Source organism: Populus alba, chromosome 1 (assembly GCF_005239225.2).
Source record: "Populus alba chromosome 1, ASM523922v2, whole genome shotgun sequence".
NCBI classification, from domain to species: domain Eukaryota; kingdom Viridiplantae; phylum Streptophyta; class Magnoliopsida; order Malpighiales; family Salicaceae; genus Populus; species Populus alba.
Window position 1 is genome coordinate 711,598 of NC_133284.1, and position 23,605 is coordinate 735,202.

At 35.3% G+C, this 23,605-nt stretch overlaps 4 protein-coding genes across 5 annotated transcripts in view; 2 read left to right on the plus strand and 2 right to left on the minus strand.

The window, feature by feature from the left end:
- Positions 1 to 14,447, plus strand: part of LOC118027913 (bifunctional 15-cis-phytoene synthase, chromoplastic-like) — a 32,977-nt gene extending 18,530 nt beyond the window's left edge. The window contains exon 7 of the mRNA XM_073404907.1: positions 14,235 to 14,447. The gene's annotated coding sequence lies outside the window, so the exon portion shown is untranslated. The remainder of the gene's footprint in view (positions 1 to 14,234) is intronic.
- On the minus strand, positions 5,806 to 9,893 carry LOC118027900 (uncharacterized). 2 transcript variants are annotated; one of them, XM_073412460.1, is made up of 7 exons: positions 9,307 to 9,893; positions 7,305 to 7,364; positions 7,134 to 7,202; positions 6,990 to 7,035; positions 6,677 to 6,750; positions 6,464 to 6,560; positions 5,806 to 6,304 (listed from the first exon to the last, which is right to left on the minus strand). In XM_073412460.1, exons 1-7 carry the CDS (start codon positions 9,364 to 9,366, stop codon positions 6,030 to 6,032), a joined length of 681 nt encoding a protein of 226 aa, XP_073268561.1. In that variant the 5' UTR covers positions 9,367 to 9,893; the 3' UTR covers positions 5,806 to 6,029. The 2 variants fall into 2 exon arrangements, with proteins under 2 accessions (XP_073268561.1, XP_034887292.2); XM_035031401.2 differs by having other exon boundaries at positions 5,806 to 6,413; positions 6,498 to 6,560; positions 9,307 to 9,876.
- Positions 12,543 to 14,281, plus strand: LOC118027896 (phytoene synthase 2, chloroplastic). The gene is made up of 6 exons (XM_073404925.1): positions 12,543 to 12,873; positions 13,101 to 13,151; positions 13,379 to 13,551; positions 13,637 to 13,872; positions 13,953 to 14,116; positions 14,235 to 14,281. Exons 1-6 carry the CDS (start codon positions 12,543 to 12,545, stop codon positions 14,279 to 14,281), a joined length of 1,002 nt encoding a protein of 333 aa, XP_073261026.1.
- A 5,106-nt stretch (positions 14,448 to 19,553) lies between the features above and the next one.
- LOC118027902 (serine/threonine-protein phosphatase PP2A-4 catalytic subunit) lies at positions 19,554 to 23,354 on the minus strand. Its single transcript, XM_035031402.2, has 10 exons — positions 23,178 to 23,354; positions 22,898 to 22,981; positions 22,340 to 22,411; positions 21,974 to 22,045; positions 21,711 to 21,751; positions 20,852 to 20,918; positions 20,483 to 20,674; positions 20,294 to 20,383; positions 20,096 to 20,203; positions 19,554 to 20,013 (listed from the first exon to the last, which is right to left on the minus strand). Exons 1-10 carry the CDS (start codon positions 23,256 to 23,258, stop codon positions 19,948 to 19,950), a joined length of 873 nt encoding a protein of 290 aa, XP_034887293.1. The 5' UTR covers positions 23,259 to 23,354; the 3' UTR covers positions 19,554 to 19,947.
- Between the last annotated feature and the right edge of the window lie 251 nt (positions 23,355 to 23,605).

Sequence of the window (23,605 nt, forward strand, 5' to 3'; positions counted from 1 at the left end):
TAATGGTTTTCTGTAAGAACACGTTTCGACATATATTTTGGGATTTAATAACTGATTTATTAAAGCCTTAAGAATTTGACTAATATTTTAATTTTTTAAATCACATCAAATCATGAAGCAGTTTACCTCAGGTAGGGTTTGCTAGGGGTGTTAATACCTTCCCTAGCCACAACCAATGTCTTACCCTCAAATCTATGACAAAGATTAGTACACCCAAGATCCCTAATAGCCCTGAATAAAATACTAAGTGGCGACTCCTCAAATCAAATAACGAATGAAAATCACCATCGACGTCGCATAGGGACGTGCAACATTATCTACTTGTGAAGTTGAATATGTAACTAATACAGCTAGGGGTGTTCAAAAAAACCGAATAACAAAAAAATCGAGAAAACCGATGAAAAATTAACCGAGAAAACCGAATCGAGATGAAAAATCGATTAAACTTATTACTAAAACCAAAAATCTTTCTGGTTCAATTAGATTTCAGTTTCACTACCAAAACCGGTGAACCGAACCGGTTACCCATAAAAATAAAGCCAGAAACGACCTAGTATAAATACTAAATGCAAATGCAAATGGTACAGTAAAGTGTAAACCTAAACCTAAATTTACTTCTGCAGCCGCCGCCCACACCAGACTCTTCTTCCTTTCCCTTTCAATTTTCATCTTCTCTACCTCTTGCCCCCGCATATTTCTCTTCTCTAGCTGATCAATAAGTAAATAACCCAGATCTCCGCATCAATCTAGTATACTTGCAGTCGAAAAAAAACCCGAACAAAACCCCTTGGCGTCTCTCTTCACCTGCAACAGAAAGAGTCAAAGAGGTAAAGTTTATTGTTTATTCATGTGTTAATTCTGGCCTTCGTGTGCTTGTAAGTTTTACTTGTAACATTTGTTCCATTAGAGATCTCTGACCTCTGCTTCTTTTTCTATCCTCTTGCAGCTAGGGTTTTTGCATCTTTCTTCAGGTTCGCCCCTTTTCCTCGGCTCTCTCTCTTTTATGTTGATTTGTGTTGATATCGAGTTATTGATTGCTTTGTGTTGATTTGTGTTGACTGTTGATATCGAGTTATCTTTCGAAGTTTTTACTGTTTTTACATCTTGTAACATTTGTGTTGATTTGTGTTGATCTTTGATCTTTGTTGATTTGTGTTAATATCAATCTATTTTCTTTTGTATTAATTCTAGGCTACTGGCAGTATGTTTATGACTTCATTCTGTTTTATTGAAATTAAGAATTCTTTAAATTTTAATTATATTTTGGTGATTCAAGGTAGTCTTCTTTGTTCTTGGCTAATATATGTTTAGTATTTTAGCATCAATGGTGTCTTCTTTCTTTTACAGTAATAATCCTTGCTCATAACTGGGATTTACCAGTTGTGTAAACATTGTTAAGCAGTAATTTTAGTGCATTAAAGGCCCTGGAACTGCTCTGCTCCAAATCTGGAGTTGTCAGATTCTAGAAGAGAGCAAAATGGGGTGGCTTGCTTGTGTTTTGTTTCCTTCAAGAAAAGGAATGGATGGGTCAGTGATGTGGGCATTTTTTTATCTTTCTTAGTGTGATAGTTGTTTGATCTGATGACTTTATTTTCGAAGTAGCTGGTTTATTTGGAATCATGTGTGGAGGTCACAACAAATGAAAGAGCACTGAAATTGATGGTAAAATCACTTTTCAACAATTTATGCAAGCAAATTATGGAGATCTTTAATGGGGTCTTTCCCTGTTTATCGATGCTCTCGCTTCCCAGTAACCTACAAGCAATAAATATTTTACATCTTTCTGCTAGGTAGCTTTTCTTTGATAAAATCATAAATGTGATGTTGTGATCTATCTGACATGCACAATAAATGTGTTGGATTAGCATGTGTAAATGCCACGGATCTTTAATTGGTCCATTACAGACTTCTTACAATTGAAATTGGTCCATTACAGACTTCCAGGTTCATTGCATGTGTAATTTACAATATGCAGGTTTTTTAGAATACAGAGGTGATAGATGCCTTTTTGCAATTATATGAACCTAACATGATGTTCAACTTCTGCTTGATTCTCAATTGTAGTCAGATGTTGATTCATGTTGTTGTTTTCTTAATTTCAGATGGACAATAAGGAAAATCCTACATCGAATGAGTTAAATCCTTCAAGTTCAGAACCAAAATCTTTGCCTATTCCAGTTCCAGTTACTACCTCCAGCACAAACTGCAACACTGAAGAAGGTAATCCACCTTCTAGATGTAATAAAAGAAAAAATCCCAAATTTGAGATCACTTTAAAAAACTATATGGTAATGCTAAAACTCCTAAGGCTACATGTAAGTATTGTGGAAAAGACTATGCATGTCATCCTATACTTAATGGGACTAATAACATGTGGAGTCATCTAGGTGTATGCAAAAAATTTCCTTTTGTCATTGATCGAAAACAAAAAACTCTAGTTTTAGAACCTAAACCTAAAATAGAGGGGGGTGATAATGGAGAGGAAAATTTGGTGACTGTTAAGGCAGTGGGTTATAATTATGAAGAGTGTAGGAAAGCCCTTGGAAAAATAATTATACTTGATAAGCTACCTTTTAACTTTATAGAAAACCAAGGATTTACATTATTTTGTAAAGTAATGCAGCCTAGATTTGATGTTCCATCTCGTTTGACGATTTGGAGAGATTGTTTGAAAATTTATTTAGTTGAGAAGGAGAAATTAAAGAAAGCTCTTAAGGATCAACATTTATGTTTAACAACTGATACTTGGACATCAATCCAAAATATTAATTATATGTGTTTAATTGCTCATTGGATTGATGAAGGTTGGAACTTGAATAAAAGAATTCTAAACTTTTGTCAAGTTTCTAATCATAAAGATGAAACCATTGGCCAAGCAATTGAAAGTTGTTTATTGGAATGGGGAATTGATAAGATTTTAACAGTTACTGTAGACAATTCAAGTTCAAATAATTTGACAATAAAATATCTGAAAAGAGTAACAATTAGGTGGGCAACTAATATATTGTCAAATGACTTCATGCATGTTAGATGTTATGCACATATTGTTAATCTTATTGTATGTGCGGGGTTGAAAGATATTGATGATTCAGTGGTTAAAATTAGGAATGCAGTAAGGTTTGTTAGATCTTCTCCTTCTAGACAACTTGTTTTTAATCAATGTGCGGAAAGGTTGAAAATTGGGAGTAAAAAATCTGTTTGCATGGATGTTGCAACTAGATGGAACTCTACATATATGATGCTAGATGCGGCTGTTAAATTTGATGTGGTTTTTATGAGGTTAGAAGAAACCGATCCTAGGTATTTGAGTTACTTTGAGGTTGATTCACAAGGGAAACAAAAAAACTTAGGTCCTCCTACTTTAGAAGATTGGGAAAAGGCTAGATCTTTTATCAAGTTCTTGAAATTATTTTACACGGTTACATTGAAATTTTCTGGCTCGTTGTATGTGACATCTAATTCTTTCTTTCATGAATTGATTTCTATGCACACAAGCATATCTCAACTTTGTAGAAGTGAAGATGTTTATGTAAGTAAAATGGTGAAGAATATGATGGCAAAGTATAAAAAATATTGGGGGGATCAAGATGCACAAAACTTTTTGTTGTATATGGTTGTTGTGTTAGATCCACGTTTCAAATTAAAGTATGTGAGATTTTGTTTTGGAAGATTATATGATGTTGAAGAGGCTAAAAATTTTACAATTAAGGTTAAAGATACTTTGCTAAGGTTGTTTGAACATTACATGAATGTTGATGAGAATGTTGAGGTTGTTTATAGTGTTGGAACAAGTATAAATGAAAATGTGAATGTTGATTTAATGGTGGTAAATGATGATATGTTGGATGACTTGGCTTCTTAATTCAAAAAATATTTAGAGGAAGAGGGTAGTGTCCAAAAAACAAATGAGGTTGAGAGGTATTTGGGTGATGATTGTGAGAATCCGAATGATTTTAAATTAAATATTTTGGGTTGGTGGAGGTGTAATGCTACAAAATACTAGATTCTTTCTAAGGTGGCACAACACGTGTTAGCCATCCCGGTATCTACAGTTGTTTCTGAAGCAGCATTCAGTACTGGCGGTCGTATATTAGATCCATTTCGAAGCTCTTTATCTCCATCGACAGTGCAAGCACTTGTTTGTTGTCAGAATTAGTTGAGTTTAGCACCAATTCCAATCAACATTAGAACCTTCATGGATTATATTGAAAATTCTGAGATAATTGAGTCAGGTAATTTCTCTTACAAATTTAAATTTAGTTATTTTATAATATTGTTTATTTACATATGTTTAATCTAACATTTTAATTTATGTTTTTGTAGAATTTGGTGAAAGTTTAAAAATCTCAACTGATTGTTTGTAAGTAGTATTGGTTGCTTGGTGCAATATTGGAATATAATTGTTTTGGGTAATTAATTTACTTTACCTTGTTAATTTCCCTTAAAATTCTGCATACTTAATTCTTTCAATAGTTGAACTATAATATGTTGCTAATTTGCTAGTGTTTTTTTATAGCATTATCCTTGGAATTTTTGGATACTGGTGTTGCTGGAATTTTTGGATGCTGGTGTTTGCTGGGTTTTTTTCTTCAAAGTTCAAATTATGTCGGATGTTTATGATAATTTATTGATGGTTGCTAATGTATTCGCTTGTACTTTTCTAGTGCGAACATACTTTTAATTTGAGGTTTTAAAATTTGATCATGCATCTTGCATATTGCATTGATTTAGCACTTTGGGAAGTATATTAAAAGTCAGCTAATTTGCATCTCTGTAGGATTTTAATTATTGTCCTAATTCATGTCCAGATTTTAATTTATATTGAAAGTTAGTAAATTCATATTAAAAGTTAGCCATGTAAATTAGCTTAACATTTATTTTAAAAGCTGAACTTGCTTTAAATTTTAAAGCTTAGCCATGCTAAATCTTCCCAAACCGTAAGCCAATTAAAAATAAAAAACCAAAAAAACTCATGGGATTAGGTTTCCCGATTTTTTCCTTAAAAAACCGGATTTAACCGGACCGGACTAGTTCGGTTTGAACCGGTTTCCGGTCCGATTCGGTTAATTTTTTGCAACAATATTGTAATTCGGTTCGGTTGGTTTTTTGAGTCTAAACCAAACCGAACCAAACCGTGAACACCCCTAAATACAGCATGTGTTTGTCATTCTATATGGCTAAGAAGATTATTGAAGAAGTTGTGAATGCCATAAGAGAAGCCTACAAAGATTTATGTGGATAACTTATCAACCATCGCATTAGCTAAAAATCTAATTTTTCATGACATAAGTAAGCACATTGACACAAGATTTCATTATCTAAGAGATTGCATTGCAAACAAAGAAGTAAAAGTCAAGTATATGAAGACTCAAGATCAAGTTGTAAATATTTTCATAAAACCACTCAAATATGATGTTTTTGCAAAGATGAGAGATATGCTAGGAGTTATGAAAAATGATAGCAATTGATATTAAAGGGGGTGGTGAAATTCAATATCAACTAGGTTTATAGTTTATAAGAGTTTTAATATTAGTTAAGTAAGGAATCCTGAATGGAGAAGGATTTTATTAGATTAGAATTTTCTTTAAATAGTTTAATTTCCTGATTAGCTAGGACTTGAGGTCTGTAAATAGACTTGTAATCTTAAGCATTATACAAAAACAGTTAGGAGAGATACAGAGAAGAGCTAGAAAAATGTATCTTTTGAAAAAACTCTTAATAAAATATTATTCATCTCATTCTTCTTCTTATTCTTTAGCTTTGTTCTAATATTTGTTCTTATAAATTAGATATCACATTCTATCCTTCTTTTCCAACAGTCATTTCCCTTATAGCATGTAACTTGCATACACATTTTGAGATGAAAATCTACTCATGCTCACTGTCTCAAAAATAGTGTCTTAATTGCATTACAAGGCTAGGTCTTCGATAAGAAAATCTAGGAATCAAAAGCTTTGATACATTCCACTCAAAAGAGTCCTTAAAACACAATACTAGCAATTTCTTCTAGTTCAAAGAAAATACCATTGCTAAGAACTCTTGTCAATGGATCTCTTGTCGATTAATAATTTGGAAATCACCACGCATAATAAGAAAATGAGAGGCAGAAGATACATCTTAATTGGATTATCTTTCCCCTGACGAGTATATATATACTCCACAGTCGAATAAACACATTGCCACACAGCACTAGCCAATCCAAAATACTCAACAATAGTGCCAACAGGCTTTCTAGTTGCGGAAGTAGAAGTTGATCTTTCCTTTCGAGCCATGTGAATGAGTTCAACGGTAGCAAGAAGCAAAGCTACAAATGCCAAGACCATGCCAATTAATGCATAACCCATTTGGTCAAAAACCGCAGATGCAATCTCTAGGATAAAGTTTGTCATCAGCAAAGTCCATCTTAATGTTTCCTATACAAGAAAGTAGTTAGTTGTAAACAAGGCAGTTAAGAAAATCTCACCAATTCTCATAAACGTTGTTTCCATAGTTCTTACTCTATGACGTGAACTTTCTCCAGCATCCGGCGGCTGTTCTACCTCTGCAGTAGAGCCCACAAGCTGAACAATTCACAATGATATAATTAATGTAAGATAATTAATAATACACAAAACAATACAATTATGACTGGCAGAGACTCATAATGTGAGATTATCTCATCTACACTATATATCACCTGGTTCACATCATTATCATTCATCGAGTCGCCTTGGCTAGGGACAGATGGAGTAAGATTTTCAACAGGATTATCTGCAAAGTTGGCCAATTATCCATATATAGGTTGTGATATCAACCTTCGAAGAATTATTTTAAAAAGAAGACAGACAAAAAAGAATTCCATGTGTTTAGATATATAATTTGCTTTCATGCATGATTTATCTTAAATATTAAAAAATAATATAAATTATATATTGAATCTCACTTAAAATTTAAATTTTTTTATTAAACTAATTCTTTAATATAATATTAAAGTCTTCATAGCAACATACCATTTGCTTGAGGCTGCTGCGCGTTCCGCAAAGGTACGTAAGATAACTGCATTATCAAAACACATTAAATATTTTTCATGGAAGTCGTGGTGGGAATTGGAAAATTCTTAAAATCAAGAGTTTCAAAAGAAATAAAGTATAGACCTTATCCATTAAATTTTTATTTGCAATTAATTCTTGAAGAGGCTGGGCAATCCACGAAAGTAACTCAGGCTGCATGCATCATCAAAACATCAAATATTTTTCATGGAAATCGTGGTGAAAATTAGAAAATTCTGAAAATCAAAAGTTTTTCAAAAGAATAAGAGCATAGACCTTCTCCCTTAGAAATTCTGGAACAGTCTGGTTATTCCCCGAAGCTAACTCAGGCGACGACTGCATTATCAAAACATTAAATATTTTTCATGTAAGTATGGTGGAAATCGGGAAATGCTGAAAATCAAAAGTTTAAGATAAGTAAAGGTTACATCAAAAAACCATCTCAATTTAAAATTTTAATAAAGTTAAAATATAATTTATATTATTTTTTAATATTTTTTTCCAAGTAAATTTTTTTTTAATTTTATTAATTAAAATAAAAATATTATGATTTGAACTTATAATTATTTGATTATTATAATTTTAATATCATATTAATTAAAAAATCATATCAACTAAAAAATTTTAATTATTAAATAAAATTTTAAGATGTTAACAGGTTAGACACGAATTGAAGGTCCTTTTTCCAGCCGGCGAAAATCATTATCGCTCAGGGTAACTGACTTCAAGTGAAAGATATGGGAAAAAAATGCGGCAAAACTGATCATAATTTGAAAGATGAGAGATGCTGATATTGTTGTGTTAGGCACCAACGAATAATAGGAAAGTTGAAGAGTTTCTTCAGTATGCTAGGATCTAAGATTGATGCCAATACCACAAACCAGAAATGCATATTAGGTATCATGTGACTCAAAGTAATTGTTAATATTACAATTAAAAAAAAAACTATAATGTTATTTAAAAAACTATGGTAAATTTGAATTTTAATTTAAATATTATTTTATTTATAGTGCATTTTTAATAAAAAAAAAATTGAAAAAAAAAAACTGAAGAGCTATAGAAAGAGGCTAGGCATCTCAGCTGCATGCCTGATCTTCTTTTTTTTTTATTATTTTTTTTAATAAAACAAATGATGTGTCATTCATTTTATATGTACGTGTAAACAAATCACATTATGTTATTTACTAGTTAAGATTTTAAGGTAGCTAAAAAATTAGGATCCTAGTTTTTAAAATTTGAAAATTTATTTTTTAATTTTTTCTTTCACTTGAAAACACCAAGTAAAGAACATCTTAATAATCTCATTAAATCCATTTTCAATATTAAAACACTCATTAATAGATCAAAAATATTTAAAATTACATCAAATGATCTACCAAACCGATCCAAGTTTCGTAACAATTTTTTATAATATAAATTTAAATTTTATTTAATTAAATTAGTCTCTATTTCAATTTTAAAATTGTACCAAAGATCTTAAGAATCGGTAAAAGAAAAATAAAATTTTAACATATAAAATATCAATAGCATCACGTATAAGAATGAAATTGAAAGAGAATTTGACTAGAAGAATAGTAATGCACAGTAATTTGAGTTGGTGTGAACTATTAAGCCTTTGGTAATGCTTTCTCGTAGTATATTGAGTTTGTTTACATTTCTAAAGAAAAAGTAGCTAACATGCATACCATGTGCTTGACATCAGGACCCCAACATCCCAAGCATCATTAAGCAAAACCCGTATCTTCAAAAATTAATTCCATAATAGTCAAGGAAGGATTATTTTGTATCATGTAACTTGAAGGAAAACGATCAAACTATTGTGTTTCGCTATCCCATTTAGAATTTAAGACGCTAATCCTTGGGTTTGTGTGTGTATATGTGTATTTTGAGTTAAATTTTGTATCAAAATGATTTGATAACATTAAAAAAAATTAATTTAAAAAAAAATCAAATTTTGTATCAAACTGCATCATCAAACATTAATAATTCCATATATTTTGTATCATGTAACTCGAAGGAAAATGGCCCCTGCCCACACACAAACTATCGTGTTTCTCCAGCCCATTAAGAACACATTGAGAATTTAAAACACTAATTTTTCGGCCTCCTGAATATGTGTGTTTTAAACACATAAAATATAAATAACATCACATATAAGAATGAAATTGAAAAAGAATTTGAGTGAACGGAGTGTGAACTCTTGAGGCTTTTGTAATGCTTTCTCGTGGTATATTGAGTTTGTTTACATTTCTCAAGAAAAAGTAGCTAACATACATACCTTGTAAACTAACTTTTTCCTTAAGGGCGTCAACGTCGACGGAGACAAGCACTGCATCATCAAAAATTAATTCCATGTGTCAAGGAAGGGTTATTTTGTAATATGCAACTTGAAGGAAAATGGCCAAACTATTGTGTTTCGCTATCCCATTAAGTACACATTAAGAATTTAAGACTCTAATTCTTGGGTTTATGTGTGTTTTGAGTTTAATTATGTTGGTTCATGGTATAATAATTAAGGTTTAAAATATTTTTTTTGTTTAGAAATATATTAAAATAATATATTTTTTATTTTTAAAAAATTAATTTTGAAATCAGCACATTAAAAAATCTAAAAGTATAAAAAAATAATTTTTAACAAAAAAAATTAAAATTTATAGAAACGCAATTTTTAACCGCTTTCCTAAATGCTTTCTTTTTGAAATAGCTTTTTACATTATTTTTATTTAAAAAAATATTAAAATGATAATTTTTTTTGAATGTTTTTGATATTTTAATATTATGATATTAAAAATAAAAAAATATTAATTTAATATATTTTTAATTAAAAAATATTTTAAAAAATAAATAATAATATAGTTATTTTTTAGTTAAAGAGAAGGTATAGAAATCAACGGTGAAGCAAAAACATGGATCAGAAACCACATAATTGAAAATTGTTAGTAAACTAGAACTAATACGATCACCTCGCCAGATAATGATGTTGAAGAAAAAAAAAAAAAAATGATGTTGATGGTGGATGGAGGGAATGGAGGGGTTGCTCAGGTTCACGTCGATTACGTAGTCCAAGCGTCAGAACAGCTTCATCTTTCTCTGGTTCCGATTACTCCTTCCTCTTCTATTTCCATGACCACCACTCTTTTTGCTTCCTCCGCGTATCAGTACGTACTGATGTCTGTGCCAAAAGTGATCACAACTACAAGAGTAGGATTTACCCTTCCCTTCTGTTTACTCTCTGTAATTGAAAATCTGTTACCTGGTTTGATATCTGGAAAACAAATGAAAAGAGCTGTTACTTGTTTCTCCTTTTGAAGTCGGTGAAGATCTAAATCAGTAATTGCTAGCTAGTAACCTAGCCAGAAGTCACATGGAATCTTCTTTAGGGCTTCATCTCCGCGTTAAATGACTGTTTCTTGCGAGATTGCCGCGTCATAAAGTGAGAGAGAGAAAAGTAGGATTTGATTCAAACAGTGTTATAATAAAGACAATGAATAGAGCACCAATATGTTCCGTTTGTTTGCAGCAGGAATTCCTTAATTCTTAAAAAAAAAAAATGAATTTCAAGAAAGTATTTTTTAATATTTAATAATGTTATAGAAAATAAATTAAAAAATATTTTCTAGTATTTGGTTGTATTATGAAAAATAATTTATTAATGAATTAAATTTTTTTTAAAATTTATCTAATATATATAAAAATATTTAATCACTTACAATAAAAAAAAATAAAATCTAAAATGTATAATGATGATTTTTTTTTATTATATCTTATATTCATACATAGCTTATTTTATAAAATATAATTATATATATCATATCATATTATAGAGAAATAAGCTTGTGAAATATTTTTTATTATTCCATGAAACCATTTATAATTCCATTACGTACGAAATACATCCGACAAAAACTATAGTTTTAATAATATTTTTAGCATGTAATAAAATTGGATAAAATATTAAGGTATAAAATTCACTCTAAACTATTTTTTTTTTTAAATGTTAAAAAAATAGCACCCTTACAAATAAATAAAAAAGTTCACCCAGGCAAGTGAACAGTGCAAGAGTTGTTCACTATTTTTGAGTGAACAGTGTACGCAATACATTGTTCATGTTAATTGCACTGTTCATTGAACAGTGCAATTAACATGAACAGTTAAAAGAAAGCGTGAAGAAATAGTGGCCAGAGGATTGGGCCCACCTCTGGCCACTATTTTTATGAAAAGAAAAAAATGGAAAGTGTTTTTCTTTTTTTAACAAAGAAAAACACTTTCTTTTGGCAACATTATAATTTTTTCATTGAATGAATTCCTTTTTTTTTTTACTATTTTTTCTTGTTGTCAAACATTGAAAAAACAGAAAGTGAATTCCAGCTTTCCTGCAATCAAACATGGCCTTAATAAAAGGGAGGGGAATTTTTTGAATACCCAACTTCCTCTCCGTTTCCTTCCCTTCCCTACATGTCGGTTCGCAATGATAACAGGGGTAGTAGGATCCTCTCATCATCCTGTTTTTTGGTGAAAATAATTATGAAGGTGGTTCGATTGAGTTGAAATCTTGCAGCCACACTAACACGAGGCTCTATAATCTGATCACTGTAGATCGAATGGTACTTTTGTTGGTGAACAGTAGCAACTATTTTGTGGTGGGATGTTTATAGAATCTCTTATAATCTTGTTTTGTTGCCAGGAAATTATTACATCTCTAATCCTATTTAAACAGAACAGTTGCAGCCCATTGTTTACAGTGGGAATTTTGGAGGTTTCGTAAGAACCACCCACCTTGTCTGTTTGTGGTTAGGGCTATGATGAATATATTTGAAAATGAGCATTCAAACCTTATGAAGTTGAAAGAGCTGTGTTAAATTGACCATATTATATTAACTCATAGACTAGAAAAACTAGTTCATTCACGGGGGAGGGTTTTATTTTACTTCTATACTGTAAAACTTCCTGCACAATCACTTCAGGACATAAATAGAATCGAAGGGTGTAGGGAGGCATCAAGGTGATCAAGATTCTTGTTGCATAGTCTTAAACAAAGTTTTGGATAGGTTGGTATTGGACGAAATCTAGCATCTTCGTAACACCCAATATTCTCTAAACACTACATTAGGGACTCGTGTCTTTACTGAAAAATAAAAAACTACAAGTTGTCATGATTTTGTAAAGCAAACTGATGTCCTTGATAAGAGCAAGCCATTTGAATAATCCCCCATGTTTTGCTTGAAAAATCTAGTAAGCTGAGACTAGTTGGCAATTTGCATGATGCTATCATCAATTTCCTTTTGATAAAGAGATTGAAAAGGAGAGGAATTAAGGTATAGAGACAGCTAGTTAATTGACTTCACATTGCTAGAGAGTATAAATGTTTGAGCTGTTCGATATTGCAGTGTCATGATCAAGTTATTAGGTAACGTTTTCTGATGTTTTGAAGGAAGTTCTAGATCCTTTCAAGCCATTTCATCATTCTTCTAGAGAGCTTTTTCGTACCCGAGAAGAATCGTTAAACGTTTCCGGATGTGTTCTACATTTTTCCTTTCGGCTAAGCCTTGCACTGGGGCAGATAATGGCAAGTTCTTACACTCAAAATCCTTGGTTACAAGAGCAAGAGCTGAAGTGATCGCAGCTCCTAAAAGATCAAGCCAACGTGCTTCTCCTCGGCTATTAAAACATGGAATTCCTCATACTGATCTTCAAGTACATGAAATTGTTGTGAGGCAGTCTCAGGCTAACAGCTTAAGCAAGCAAGATATCTGTAGAAAGCCGGAGTTCCATCCAGCGTTTCTTGAAGAAGCCTATGAAAGGTGCAGAAACATTTGCGCCGAATATGCCAAGACTTTCTATCTAGGTAACATTCATATCCCTTTCACATTGTTCATTGCATGTATAGTTCTAGATGTCATGATTCAAGGATTTCTAGATGATATGAGAACTATATCGTCGTTTCGATGCTTGCTTGATTGCTTACCAGTTCCATCCAACCTGTTTTATGATTTATCAAATCATTTAATTTGCCTCGATATGTCATCACAAATCGTGTGGCAAAATAATGATGGTCATTGTCTCTCGATGCAGGAACTCGGCTGATGACAGAGGAGCGACAGACAGCCACATGGGCAATTTATGGTAAGAGAATTAAAGCCCAGAATAGATAAATTAGTCCTTCAAAGACAATACTACCAAATTATTTATAGTTCCAAAAAATTACTTGAAAAGATATTCAGTTCAGAAGATCGAAGAAGCAATTCAATTGATCCTAACAGTCACACTAGAGATGAATTAAGCAAAGAGAAGTACATAAGAAGTAAACTGTTATGAAAGTTGTTCTACTGCAACTGAAATGTTTTCTGCAGTATGGTGCAGGAGGACAGATGAACTGGTCGATGGACCCAATGCAGTGCTCATGAGCACTGTTGTTCTTGATAGGTGGGAAGAGAGGCTGCAAGACATCTTTTATGGACGCCCCTTTGACATGCTCGATACTGCACTTACTGATACCATTTCCAAGTTCCCTTTAGACATTAAGGTGCTTGGAATATTTACTAGGTGGATTAATTCCTAGCATAGTGTATGTTCTCAATCTGATAAGAGTTTTTTTTATCATCTCACAGCCTTTTAGGGACATGATTGAAGGTATGAGAATGGATACGACAAAATTCCGTTATGATAATTTTCAAGAGCTCTATCTTTATTGCTATTACGTTGCGGGCACAGTCGGCCTAATGAGCGTTCCAGTGATGGGGATTGCAGCAGAATCTGAAGCTTCTGCTCAAATTATTTATAATGCGGCACTGTACTTGGGTATTGGAAATCAGCTTACAAACATTCTTAGAGATGTAGGAGAGGAGTAAGTTCTTTTTTCCGTACAACTTCCATTCAGTTTTCTCGTTTGAATCTTTTAACTTAGTTCAGTCCTTTTTCTTTCAGTGCTTTGAGAGGGAGAGTTTATCTACCGCAAGATGAGCTTGCACAGTTTGGGCTACGCGACCAAGATGTTTTCGCAAGAAAAGTCACTGATGGATGGAGAGAGTTCATGAAAGAACAGATAACACATCCAAGATTCTATTTCAACCTTGCAGAAGGGGCTTCCAGTATGAACTGAAAACTTTCCATTACTTGAATGATAAATTTGCAACATTTCCAACTTTAACCTATATTGTACCTTAAGATTTTTCATATGCTGACACATTGGTCTGTGATTTGTTGCAGGTGTGGTCATCCCTACTAGTATACCAAAAAATCTTGGATGCAATTGAGGATAATGATTATGATAACTTCACAAGACGAGCTTATGTTGGAAGAACAAAGAAACTACTCACATTGCCCCTGGCATACACAAAAGCTCAATCAATGTCTAGCTTGATCCTTCAGTAAATCAAGATTTTGTCAGCAGTGTTGGTGGGAGAAACCACTGGTGGTGGCTTTGAGACACTCAGAGGGGATAAAACACACTGTTTTATTACACAAAACCGAAGCTTACAATTACACAAATCAAAAGCTTAATACACGCCCTCTCTCCCTTCTTTCTCTTTCTAGTGTTCCTCTCAATTCTCTCCACCAACAATTGATATCAGAGCCCCGTTCGTCGGAAAACAGAAGTGTTTTGGGGTATATCCGAATTTTCAAAATTGTCAAAAACAAGTTTTGATCATTCCACAGTGTAGCGCTCATCAAGAAGAACTCACTTCCGCAACAATCAGCCAAATCGGAGTTCAGGGTAGCCCACACGCGCCGCCTGAATATTCAGCCAGATCGCCCACGCGCATCCCACGCGCCTCGAGGTTGACGACGACTGAGACACGCGCGCGCCATATTTGAGCCGCGCCGAGCCGTATACGCCGCGTCCTAGCCGAGCCAAAAGCCGCGTTCCAGCCTCAGCCGAGCCGAAGGAATATTCCCCAGAATATTCCCCGAATATTCCACAGAATATTCCCGGTTCAACCCAGCGAACCGCCCGCCGTACAGAAGTGATTTTTTGACCGGTTCACCCATTTTCGGACCCGATTTCAACAAAGTCAGACCGGTTCCCTACTATTTGGACCATTCCGGATCGATCTACAGTGTCCGTTTGGTCAAATTCGGCTCCCAGAAGGCGATATAGTCAGTAAAAGAGCAAAATGACTACAGAAGGTACACATACACTCATCCCGAAGCTAACCAAAGACAACTATGATAGTTGGTGCATCAGATTGAAGGCATTTCTTGGGTCACAAGAGTGTTTTGATATTGTACAAACTGGTTATGATGAACCAGAGTCTAAAGAAAGAGAAGATGCTTTACAAGAGGCACAAAAGCAAGCCTTGAAAGTCAACAGAAAGAAGGACAACAAAGCCAAGACCATCATCTACCAAGGTCTTGATGAAGATACGTTCGAGATAATAGCTTCCGCTGAAACGTCACATGATATATGGGAGGCTCTCCAACAGAAATACAAAGGTGCTGACAGAATCAAGAAGATTCGTCTTCAATCTTTGCGAGGTGAATTTGAGTTATTGCAAATGAAGTCCTCGGAGTCTATTTCTGATTATCACACAAGGATTATGGTGATAGTCAACCAGATGAGAAGGAATGGAGAAGCCCTCATCGATTCTCGAATTACGGAGAAAATTTTGAGATCCCTAGATCCAAAATTTGATCATGTTGTTGTCGTCATTGAAGAGTCCAAGGAAGTGGACAAGTTGACAGTAGATGAGCTTATGAGTTCTTTGCAAGCTCATGAGCAGAAGATTGTAAAGCGAAATGGAGATAAGGCAATTGAGCATGCCTTACAAGCAAAGCTGTCTCTCAAAGACAGATATGAGCAAGGGGAGACTTCATCAAGTGGCTACACCACTCAAGGAGGAAGTCAACAATCCAGAGGAGGATTCCAGCAATTCCAAGGAAGAGGTTCTTGGAATACAAGTTTTAGAGGAAGAGGTGGCAGAAACACCACCAGAGGAGGCCGAGGACAACAAGCATTCACTCCCAGAGGAAGAGGAGGCGGTTACAATAACCGTGACAAGAGGAATATCAAATGTTATAGTTGCAATCAATTTGGGCACTATAGCACTGAATGCAGAAGAAAAGCTCCGTTGGAGATACGTGAGCAAGCCAACTATGTAGAGAAGCATGATGGAGAAGCATCTGCATTTCTTGTCCAACAAGAACTTGGCGAGAAACAAGAAAATATATGGTATCTAGATACTAGAGCCAGCAATCACATGTGCGGCTACCGAGAGTTATTTAGTGATCTAGATGAGACCAAGCAAGGTCTAGTTACTTTTGGAGATACCACAAAGGTTCCATTCAAAGGTAAAGGCAACATCCCAGTCAAGTTGAAGAATGGTGATTCCAGCTACATCGCCGATGTCTATTATGTCCCAGCCATAAAACAGAACCTAATCAGCTTAGGTCAACTTTTGGAGAGAGGCTATACTTTTTACTCCGAGAATTGTCATCTGGCAATTAGAGACAACAATTGGAGATTAATGGCCTACGTGAAAATGTCCAAGAATAGGATGTTTCCTTTGAACATCCAGTATGATGCAGCAAGGTGTTTGAGTGCCATCACCAACAGTGAAGAATGGCTTTGGCACCTGAGGCTTGGACATCTGAATTTCACGAGTTTGAAGATGCTAGCAAGCAAGAAGATGGTCAAAGGTTTGCCTCACATTGATCATCCAGATGAAGTCTGTGAGAGTTGTGTCCTCAGCAAACATCACAGATCTAGTTTTGTCAAAGAAGTCAACTGGAGAGCAAAGAGGCCACTGGAGTTAGTACACACAGATGTGTGTGGCCCAATCACGCCTATGTCGACTGGACAAAATAGGTACTTCCTCACTTTTACTGATGATTTTAGTAGAAAGACGTGGATATACTTTCTGAAGAGGAAGTCAGAAGTATTCAATTGTTTTAAAGATTTTAAAGCAATTGTGGAGAAGCAAACTAGTTATACGATCAGAATAGTGAGATCTGATCAAGGAGGAGAATATACAGCCAATGATTTTGAAGCTTTCTGTACACAACAAGGCATCAAACATCAGACAACGCCAGCCTATACACCACAGCTGAATGGTGTAGCAGAAAGGAAGAATCGCACGATTCTTGACATGGCTAGAAGTTTGCTCAAAGCAAAGAAGCTGCCCAAGCAATACTGGGCTGAAGCTGTATCATGTGCAGTGTATCTACTGAATCGCTGCCCAACCAGAAGTTTGCAAGGAGTCACTCCAGAAGAAGCATGGAGTGGTCACAAACCAAGTGTTACTCATCTACGAATCTTTGGTTGTGTGGCATATGCAAAGATCCCAGATGCAAGAAGGAGAAAGCTCGATGATAAGAGCGAGAAATGCATCTTTGTGGGATATGGTGAAAGAAGGATGGGATACAGACTGTATAATCCCATCACAAAGAAGGTGATTACGAGTAGAGATGTTATCTTTGAAGAAGATAAATCTTGGGAATGGAATGGTGATCAAGAAGCAGTCAGATGGATCAACACTGATTTGATCCTTGAAGGTGAAGAAGTACCAACAGTACTTGTCGAAGAACCGATTGTGCCAGCAGCTGAACCACAAAGTCCAGTGTTTATACTAGTAGCTGAACCACAAAGTCCGGTGTTTATACCAGCAGCTGAACCACAAAGTCCGGTACACAGATTCCCTGTATTTAACAGAAGGAACACACCAGGAGCATCATCATCAACACCACCATCAGCATCCTCGTCAGAAGGACCAAGAAAGATGCGGAATCTTGAAGAGTTGTATGATACCACTCAGGTTATGGAAGATACAACTCTATTTTGTTTCCATGCAGATAAGGATCCACCAGAAAAGAAGAAAGCAATAGGTGTCAAAAAGGTCTACAAGACGAAAGCCAAATTAGTGGATAAAGGGTACAAGCAGAAAGAAGGCATTGAAGGAAGAAGTGTTCATGCTTGGCATGACATCCCTCGATTGAGTTTAAAGGGGAGATTTGTTGAATAAACTCAATCCAGAAGCTCCCAGAAGGTCAAGGAAGGCAACCAGCCACCAGCCACCAGCCTCCAGTCGCCGACCAGCCGCAGCCGCCAGCCACCGGCTGCCACAGCCGCCAGCCGCCTTCACACCTAGAATAGTTGAAAAGTCTTGTTTTAATTTCGTGTATAAATAGAGTGCCCAGCCTCTGTTAATGAGTGTGGAGAGAATTGTGAGAAACACTAGAAAGAGAAAGAGAGAGAGAGGGCGTGTAATTGTTAAGCTTTTGTATTGTAATTGTAAGCTTCGGTTTTGTGTAATAAAACAGTGTGTTTTATCCCCTCTGAGTGTCTCAAAGCCACCACCAGTGGTTTCTCCCACCAACAAGCAGCCCTAAGGTGGGGGAGTTATGACACCAAACAGTGGAGAAGTGGAGTGAATAGTGAAACAAGATTATGCTTGGTGTATCATAGAGGAAATCGTCGAAGTTTGAATGTTTGTAAGATTGGTTCATTGCTTATATCAGGTTCTCAATTCTCTGGTAAAACTAGAATTTTCATGGAAACTAAATTGCACATACATTTCTCAGTTTTCAAAACTATGACCCTTGCTCAAAAACTGCTTGCACTACAAGTGTCAAACTTCTGAGGCATTTATCAGACGATATGCTGTTCTCTATATGCTCACAGCAGAGAAGACATGCTGCTATGGCATCCATATCCTGTTTTGGGTTCGAGCTCTCTCCTGGCACTAAGCCTAAGCACACAGATGAAAGGAAAAATATATTAAATAATTATAATTATATGATCTGAAAGCATTTCAATTCATTAACATTAATACCCAAACAAAATTGGGTTCTAAAGAAGAAAGAAAAAGAAGATTTATTACATGCTATAGCTTTGTATCTTAAGGTTTTTGGCCTTCATTAGAGTAGACTTCCCTATTTGGGGTTATCTAAAAATAGACAACGCTTTAAGGTTGGCGATTTTGCAAGAGATTCAAAGCTCAGTGGGCATTGAAAATGACCATACCCATTGCGAAAGATTCCTAGTTAAATGTAGAATCAATAGATGCCATTTGCCCTGAGGTGCTGCCTCAACACTTTCAAACCGCCTGCCTTTCGTTATCAAACAAGTACTGGCAATCATCCATCCGCACCATAAATGGCATAAACCGTCCACTCACACAAACCACCAGTCTCTTATCCATCAATTACAATCCAAAATATCAAGGAACCGCCACTTTAGCTCTCCACAACCTTTCAAGGGCAGGAGCCAGCTGACAGAGACAGTTAATGAGTAAACTGATTGTTTTGCTTCAATATTTGTAGAGGGAGACAACACTTCTCGGAACTTCGCACTGGTGACATAATCAATATTTTGAGAATCCATGATCAAGGCAACTATCATAGAGAAGATGATAGGGAGAAACCGCTTAGCAAGTCTATGTTTCGCGGGAAAATCACAACCAGAGCTTGTAATGAACTGTCATGGGAAACTTAAAGGGGGGGTTTAAATTCAATTCAGGTTCAGCTTTCGTATGCAATGTGCAATCAAAAATTATCTAGAAATGTTAAGGAACCTACTGGAACACTTGGTTAGAAAAAAATATAAAAGCACCCATTTTAAGTCAACTCATTGTCTCTCTACACATACCCAACCCTGAAACAACCATCCTTCTACAAAAAGGAATAAGATAACAAAAACAGAATCAAGGCAAAGGAATAAAAGATGCCGCATTGTTTGCTGGAAATGGTACATTTGCGGCTATTTGGTCACCACTCCACTGCTTCCTCTTATGGAAACTCTAGCATAATCAGCAAACCAATTGAATCAAGGAAGCTCCACCTGCCCGTTATTCATGCTTTCTGCCACCCACCCCACCCACCATCATCGTGAATTTATGCTCTTAGATTTGAAAAATGCCCTCAATAAGTGAACCAGCCACAAAGCACTGGCTGGAAGGATTCGGCATCTCAAGACCAGCTTCAATCATAGGAAATAATCTGGTGTTCTCCGGGTCACATCTGGCTCGCCCCTCCTTGGAGCAGGCTCAAACTGCAAACAAATTTTGAAGATATTATTTTGAGCCTAACTTATGTGACATTACCCATGGAGTGCTCTAGCATCAGACACCAACCTGAATGAATGTGTGACCCTTGCAGTCATCAACTTCCAAAATAGAAGCCATGTTGCCACAGCGGTAGCAATAGTTGGGTGCACTAAAGATAGTAACCACCTTTTGTTCCTGTCACGAGAAAAAAAGCACAATCAATCAGATGAAATTTGCAAACCAGAGCAAGAAATTCACCAAAAGAAAAGCATCAAAGGTAGTTACATGGCCCCAGTTGTATCCTTCCATAACCAGCTGGTGAGCTCTAGCAATCAGCTTTAAGTTGTTTGTATGGTTAAATTGCTCAGATATGTCCTACAGAAACAATATCTGTAAGCATCCCAGGAAGAAAACTCTGTTCTTCTAAAAACTAAGAGCATGGGTGAAAAGAAGGGAGTGGAGTGAGTATATTACTTGACCAAAGGTATATCCAGCACCCCTAGGTGAGATGCCCCAACCACAGCGATCATCAGGGTCAGACCACAAAAGATCACACATGGGACCCTCATGGGGAACTTCTTGAACACGATCAAAATTACGAATGTTATCAAGGGTTTCAATGGAGGGCGATAATCCACCATGGAGGCAAAATATTTCCGACTCAACCTTCAAAAGAGAACAAAATACATATATGACACCATATCCACATTAAGTGTCCTAACTAAAAAGTAAAATCTATTGTACATCCAAAAAGGAAAATGCAAATTTGGTATTTTTTTTTTCTTCAATTATCTTGGTGGTAAAAATATTTGTTATTTGATATTTTTTTTACCCAGCACTCACCAATGCTGTCAGTGGAAAATAATCAAACAGATCTGTAAAGATCTTCCAAACATTAGCATTGCCATACCTGCAAAAAAAAAACAAACACCATAGATACTTATCTTTTCTGTACATACTTGTGCCAAAAGAATTGTATAAAACCATTTGAATAACATGATATACAAAGTTAGAAGATCTTAGAGGAGAAGGTTCTTGGAAGCCTGTTTTCCAACTAGTCAAAAAGTCTATAACTATCATCAAGTCCACTTCCTTTCAATTTCAAGGACTGGGGGTTGAGGGTAGAGTTTTCATTTACAGGCTAGTGCACTTTGCCAGGTTCATCAAAAAGTTGTAGTTTTCTTTTTTTTATATAAAGTGTAGAGTTGAAATTGCACAGAGAATTCCGATTCTCTGTAACAACTTATATTCATGCATATAAAACATGTTACAAACCAATGCAACAGTCGTCCAAATTAAAAACACAGAAGTCCCTCCACAAGTCACCTAATGCACTAACATGCAACTTAGATAGACACACAGTATGTCCAGAGTTTCAGTTTGCACTATGCAAGTATCTCTTGTTCAGCCTAACTTTGATTTCCCATGCTTTGAGAAAAACTTCATTGTAATCCTTTTTTTCCTCTTGCTTTCTCCCTTTTTTTTTTTGTTATAGCTGTTTGATTCTATAAGCAACCCCATTTCCTTATCTGTGTCATTTATAAAATCATATCCAGGTCACAATTGTAAGAAAGTAAAATTTATGTTTATGCATACTGTACACAAGAAACATTAAGAGGGAACTACAAACCAAAGACTGTAGGATTCCAAACTTAAAAGTTAGGATGTAATTCCATTAGACTAAGGATTCAGAAGAACTCACTTCCGCAGGCATTCATCATAGAAACCATAAACTTGAGTAATCTGAAATGGGAACAAGCATCCATAATCAGCCCAATGGATTTGATGCTGAGAAAAACTAGGGTATGAAAGAATTGAAATCATAAAATGTTTAGATGTCTTAAAAGTTTACACCCTGCCAAGAACAGCACCGCATTAAGTTGCAAATATAATCAATTAATGACCCTTCAACCTAGGATAAAACAAATTATAGCATCAGTTGGCAAAATACATTCGGAAGCATACCTGACGACTTTCATGATTTCCCCTTAGAATAGTAATCCGTTGAGGATAACGCACTTTCAAGGCAACCAGGAGCTGATAAAAAAAATTCAATCAGTCTCGCTGCTAAAAAGTTAAGAGACTCAACCAAACTAAGGCCAAAGTTTATCAAAATTTGTGTATAGGTAAGAGAATGTTAGAAGTGTTCCATTCAACACAGCTTAATTTATATGTTTTTTCAATTCAAACCAGAAAAACTTTGGCATACATACAGTTCCATGGACATCTCTAAAAATACAAACTATTACAACGGGCATAGATACATCAAAGGAGAAGGGAGACATTGAAGTTGAAATGCATGGGGAAAAACAGAAAGATGGAAGTACTTACTGTTACAGTTTCTACTGAATAATAGCCACGGTCAACATAATCTCCCATGAACAAGTAATTTGTATCTGGACACTACAGCAAACAAAAATGCACAAGTGAACAATACCAAACTAGGTGAGCACAAGACAAATGGTGGAAGCTTAATACCTTAGATGATAGCATGATAAAGAAATAGAAATTAAAAATAGTAAAAAGTGTAATGTTGTGGCATCACTGGCACTGTCAGATATACACCATGTATGATGATAAATAGCAGTCAAAGGAACCTCAACTAGAAATCCTTGCATTTCCAGTAAATGTTAGAAAAACTAACAGATGATAGAGAAAGGGAAGGTTGATCCCTTGCTATTGCAATGGTCTCCATAGAAGCTAAAGAAAAGGAGGAAAGAAAGTGCAGTGAAGTGACTCCATGTGTATCTCCTTAGCTAAAAACAAATGCAAGATTGTGACCTTTACAGCAATAAGAAGAAAACTCAGAAAGGAGATAACAATTGGCATTAATTTGAATCGCCATGTCTGCAAATATTAGAACATAAAATTGCTCAATCAGAAATTTACCTTCCCGCCAATGCGAAAAAGCTCAGCTAGATCATGAAATTGACCATGGATATCACCACAGATTGTAACAGGGCTTTTAACAGGCTGCAAGATGTACAACCAAAGAAAGTCAATTACAACTCAGTGGATTTCAAAGTCCTAAAAAGCTCATAGCTTGCATTGCGGAATAGATAGCAAAAGTTGGATACTGAACTGCAACATAAAAATGGCATATAAAAAATCCTAGAACTTATGCTCTGATAACAGAAAAAACAAACAACAACATAAGAGAGTAGAGTACCTGAACATTGCTTTCATCCATCAAAATCTCCTTAGCTTTCTCGCATAATGCCCTTACCTGAATCGTAATAAACATTTCCATTGAAAACAATATCCCCAAAGAATAATCTAGGTGTTCCCAGTTTTGAAAGCAATCCTCCTAAAACAAGCATTAACATTGCACACTTACTCCTAGACTCGAACATCTTAGCATCCACTTCAAACCAAAATAATGGATCCATTGACACCCACCAGAATCCAACTTCATTAATACATCTAGAAAGCACAAGTTCGAAGTATCCGCTCCGATTTAGAAAACCCCACAACGAACCAAATTTCAATTACGGCAGCTTAAGCAGTATAATCCAATAAGCAAAGAGCAACATACTCTGTTCTCTTAACCTTCCACACTATGAAGAATTCTTCCAATCAATAAAACCCATCAAACAA

Bases quoted from the DNA above. Each gene is read 5' to 3' on its own strand.
- LOC118027900 (XM_035031401.2), bottom strand. From the start codon at position 9,366: ATGATGCAGTGCTTGTCTCCGTCGACGTTGACGCCCTTAAGGAAAAAG. The intron at 7,365-9,306 runs GTATGTATGTTA...TTGATAATGCAG, and splicing joins GGAAAAAGTTAGTTTACAAG to TCGTCGCCTGAGTTAGCTTC. The intron at 6,561-6,676 runs GTGATATATAGT...TGAATTGTTCAG, and splicing joins ATGATAATGATGTGAACCAG to CTTGTGGGCTCTACTGCAGA.
- LOC118027902 (XM_035031402.2), bottom strand. From the start codon at position 23,258: ATGGAAATGTTTATTACGATTCAGGTAAGGGCATTATGCGAGAAAGCT. The intron at 22,412-22,897 runs GTAAATTTCTGA...TGTTTGCTGTAG, and splicing joins TTTTTCGCATTGGCGGGAAG to TGTCCAGATACAAATTACTT. The intron at 20,675-20,851 runs GTGAGTGCTGGG...TCTCTTTTGAAG, and splicing joins ATTTTCCACTGACAGCATTG to GTTGAGTCGGAAATATTTTG.
- LOC118027896 (XM_073404925.1), top strand. From the start codon at position 12,543: ATGTGTTCTACATTTTTCCTTTCGGCTAAGCCTTGCACTGGGGCAGAT. The intron at 13,552-13,636 runs GTGCTTGGAATA...ATCATCTCACAG, and splicing joins AGTTCCCTTTAGACATTAAG to CCTTTTAGGGACATGATTGA. The intron at 13,873-13,952 runs GTAAGTTCTTTT...TTTTTCTTTCAG, and splicing joins CTTAGAGATGTAGGAGAGGA to TGCTTTGAGAGGGAGAGTTT.